The sequence below is a fragment of the Gossypium arboreum genome, chromosome 6, assembly GCF_025698485.1.
Source record: "Gossypium arboreum isolate Shixiya-1 chromosome 6, ASM2569848v2, whole genome shotgun sequence".
NCBI lineage: Eukaryota > Viridiplantae > Streptophyta > Magnoliopsida > Malvales > Malvaceae > Gossypium > Gossypium arboreum.
In genome coordinates this window covers 116,694,079-116,697,826 of record NC_069075.1, presented here as the reverse complement: position 1 = coordinate 116,697,826, position 3,748 = coordinate 116,694,079, and the positions used below count along the sequence as shown (strand labels likewise).

Genomic DNA, 3,748 nt, shown 5'->3' with positions numbered 1-3,748 from the left:
CCTTGTAGTTTTTTATATTCTCTCATATATTTTGATACTCTTTCATAAGTTTTTTTTTTTAAATGAGAAATTCATCTTTGAAATAAAAATATTATTTTTCAAAATAAAAATTTTGTTGGGGTGAACCAAAATTTGATATTTTAAAATAACAATTTTCCATACCAATAACTTTGTTATGTATAAGGATAAATATTAAAATATTAAAAATTAAATAAAAATATTGTTTTAAGATAAATAATATTTGATACTTTCTCATAATTTTAATACCCATTTATAATTTTTTTATATTCCTTAGTACTTTTTATATTTTCATATTACTTTTGTAGTATTTTTACCGGATTACTCAGTAGTCTACGTTGGTACTAAACTGGAACTTACGGAAGCTAGCGTTCGCTAGAATTTCCGAGTCTGTTGGTTGCAATTAAAAATATATATATATATATCGTCACTTTTTTCACCGCCGACACAAAGATAAACTGGCCACAAGCAACGCTGTCACTGTGTCACTGAAACCATGATTCATGTCACCCAAGTCGTCAGTCATCGGTCATCTTCAAGATTCAACTTCCCTCTTTAATTCCTTCACCTTCCTCCCAGCAGAACTCCCCACTCTCTCCTCCATAAATATCATTTACACCTCTCTCTCCCTGCGTCTTCTTCACGACATGCTATCCTTTTTTCTTTAATTTCCAAGTACATTTCTTCATTCTTTTTTTATTGCCCATAAACATGCCAAAATTTTCCTCACCCTCTTCCTATTTCTTGCTCTTCTCGCTTGCTCTTTGTTTCTACTCCAGTTCCAATGCCGGTAGCAGCCATGAATTTCCGGTAAATGTGCCACCTGCTGAGTTTGCAGGCTCTCTAAGGACCACCATTGATGCTATAAGAAAAGTGATCCCCATCGTTTCTCAGTTTGGCAGCTTTTTTGGTGATTTTCGACTTTCTAATGCCATTTCTGATTGCCTTGATCTCTTGGATTTTTCTGCTGATCAGCTAAGCTGGTCTCTGTCTGCTTCCCAGAATCCAAATGGTACTTACTCTCCCTTTGTTGCTTTAACTTTTAATCAGAAAGTACTTGTGATCACATGCAACTTTTGTGGTCTCTCTGGTTAACTGTAATTTCAACTATAATTTGTAGGTAAACACAACAGCACCGGTGATGTAGCTTCTGATTTAAGGACATGGTTGAGTGCTGCAATGGCAAATCAGGAGACATGCATTGAAGGGTTCGAGGGTACAAATGGCATCGCCAAAACAGTTGTAGCAGGGGGTCTGAACCAAGTCACTTCACTGGTCAGTGACCTTCTCACCATGGTGCAACCACCAGGTCCCGATTCCAGATCCAACGTTGAAAGGAAAGTTGCAGAGAAGAACCGTTTCCCATCATGGTTCGAAAGGGAAGACCAGATACTGTTGCAAGCAAACGGGGTAACAGCCGATGTTGTGGTTGCATTAGACGGGACAGGGACCTTTACTAACATAATGGATGCTGTGGCAGCAGCCCCTGATTACAGTATGAAGCGATATGTGATTTACATCAAGAAGGGTTTGTATAAAGAGAATGTGGAAATCAAAAAGAAGAAATGGAACCTGATGATGGTTGGTGATGGAATAAATGGGACAATCATATCAGGGAACCGAAGCTTTGTTGATGGTTGGACCACATTTCGATCAGCAACATTCGGTCAGTATTCTAAATTTAAGCCATTTTTCTTTAATATTTGTGTTGATGGTTTTCTTGAAATGAGGGAGGAAACCTGAGCCTACCTGACCACACATTATAGTATAAGCAAAATTCAATGCAAGGGTTGCTCACTGCCCTACTGGACCAACTAGCCTACCTCCTTCAGCTCGTGGGTTTGGGCCATTATTAACTACAAGTTAAGACTAAGGCTCATTTCATATTAGTTATTTCATTTTTTATCCCTTCAAAAATTATTAATTCTACAGAGAGATAGGTGGCCTGGGCAGAGAAATTACATTTTGATCACTTTAAAAATTAATAATTCAATCCACATAATTAAACTTGGGGAAAGTAATTTTAAGTTAAAATCGACTCAATCGGTTTAGTTGATTTCGATTCGGACAGTTTATGCGTTTTTTTTAATTATAGATTCAATTTGGCGATTATATCTATCGGTTATCTGTTACTAAAATTTCAAATTCAATAACTAAAGTTGATTATGAATTTTTTTTTTACCCGGGTTAGTGATTTTCTTGGTAAGAGGATTAAATTGACGAAATTATGTTAAACTAAAATATAGGTATTGGTTGATTGATTCTTAATTTTTAGTTGACATTGACATTGTTTATTATCAATGCAAAAGGATATTGATTCGAGCGCACTGAAATGTGTTTATTCTCTTATTTAAGAGTTTAGCAAGAATTTGTTAATAATTTTAATTTGTTAATAATTTTAAGTATTGTATCAATATATATATATATATATAAAAGTACTGATATCAAAATGTATAGGTACCGAATCTCTAGAGAAGAAAATCATAATTTCACCAAAACTTTATTAATAAAAATAAGAAAACAGATGAGATAAGAAAAAAAGAAATATCTAGAAATAAATATGCTATGTGAAATAAATAGATTTAGGGAAAGAATAAATGATAGGATCATTAATATTCTGATATGCATGGAATGCTTTTGTCCTAAAATCTGCAGCTGTAAGCGGAAGAGGATTCATAGCAAGGGACATAACATTTGAGAACACAGCAGGACCCCAAAAACACCAAGCGGTAGCATTGCGATCGGACTCTGACCAATCACTTTTCTTCCGATGTGCCATTAAGGGCTACCAAGATTCACTCTACACTCACACAATGCGTCAATTTTTCCGAGAATGTAAGATCACTGGCACCGTGGATTTCATATTTGGTGACGCCTCCGTAGTATTCCAAAACTGTCAAATCCTAGCCAAGCAAGGCCTACCGAACCAGAAGAACACGATCACCGCACAAGGCCGGAAAGACCCGAACCAGCCGACAGGGTTCTCGATCCAATTCTGCAACATCTCAGCTGATGCGGATTTGTTACCTTTCGTTAACTCTACTCCTACATACCTTGGGAGACCCTGGAAGCTGTATTCAAGGACCATAATCATGCAATCCTACATTGGAAATGCTGTAAGGCCACAAGGGTGGCTTGAATGGAACCAAGATTTTGCTTTGGACACATTGTATTATGCTGAGTTCATGAATTTTGGGCCTGGGGCTGGCCTTGGTGGCAGGGTTCAATGGCCTGGCTACCATGCATTGAATAACTCGGCTCAAGCTGGCAATTTTACAGTGGCTCGATTGATCGAAGGGGACCTATGGTTACCGTCAACCGGCGTTAAATACACTGCCGGATTAGGAGCATAAATAAGTAATCAACGCAGCTTCAATACTTCATTTATGTTTTTCTAATATAAAATCCCTTTCATATAACACTAGAGAGGTTTTTTTCTTTTTTCTTTTGTTTAGATTTTTTTTAATCTATCAGAAATGATGAATGAAATTATTAAAGATTACATTTAATATAATAGTATTTGAACTAATATTAATTTTGAGAGTTGTTTCATGTATTGGGCGAGACAGCTTAGGACTGAGTTTAAGCGTTATATTAACATATTTTACGTTTATTAAGTCAAATTTGACCTATAATATTATATATTACTATAAGTATAAGGAATAAATATTAAAATTATACATGAGCTTTGATAGAATCTGCAATGTTATAGATTAACTTTAATTTGGTG

At 35.6% G+C, this 3,748-nt stretch overlaps 1 protein-coding gene across 1 annotated transcript; it reads left to right on the top strand.

Annotated features, from left to right (window-relative positions):
- The first annotated feature begins 347 nt into the window (after positions 1-347).
- On the top strand, positions 348-3,532 carry LOC108484127 (pectinesterase/pectinesterase inhibitor PPE8B-like). Its single transcript, XM_017787799.2, has 3 exons — positions 348-1,030; positions 1,139-1,684; positions 2,674-3,532. Exons 1-3 carry the CDS (start codon positions 730-732, stop codon positions 3,369-3,371), a joined length of 1,545 nt encoding a protein of 514 aa, XP_017643288.1. The 5' UTR covers positions 348-729; the 3' UTR covers positions 3,372-3,532.
- Positions 3,533-3,748: the final 216 nt, after the last annotated feature.

Bases quoted from the DNA above. Each gene is read 5' to 3' on its own strand.
- LOC108484127 (XM_017787799.2), top strand. From the start codon at position 730: ATGCCAAAATTTTCCTCACCCTCTTCCTATTTCTTGCTCTTCTCGCTT. The intron at 1,031-1,138 runs GTACTTACTCTC...TATAATTTGTAG, and splicing joins TGCTTCCCAGAATCCAAATG to GTAAACACAACAGCACCGGT. The intron at 1,685-2,673 runs GTCAGTATTCTA...TAAAATCTGCAG, and splicing joins ATTTCGATCAGCAACATTCG to CTGTAAGCGGAAGAGGATTC.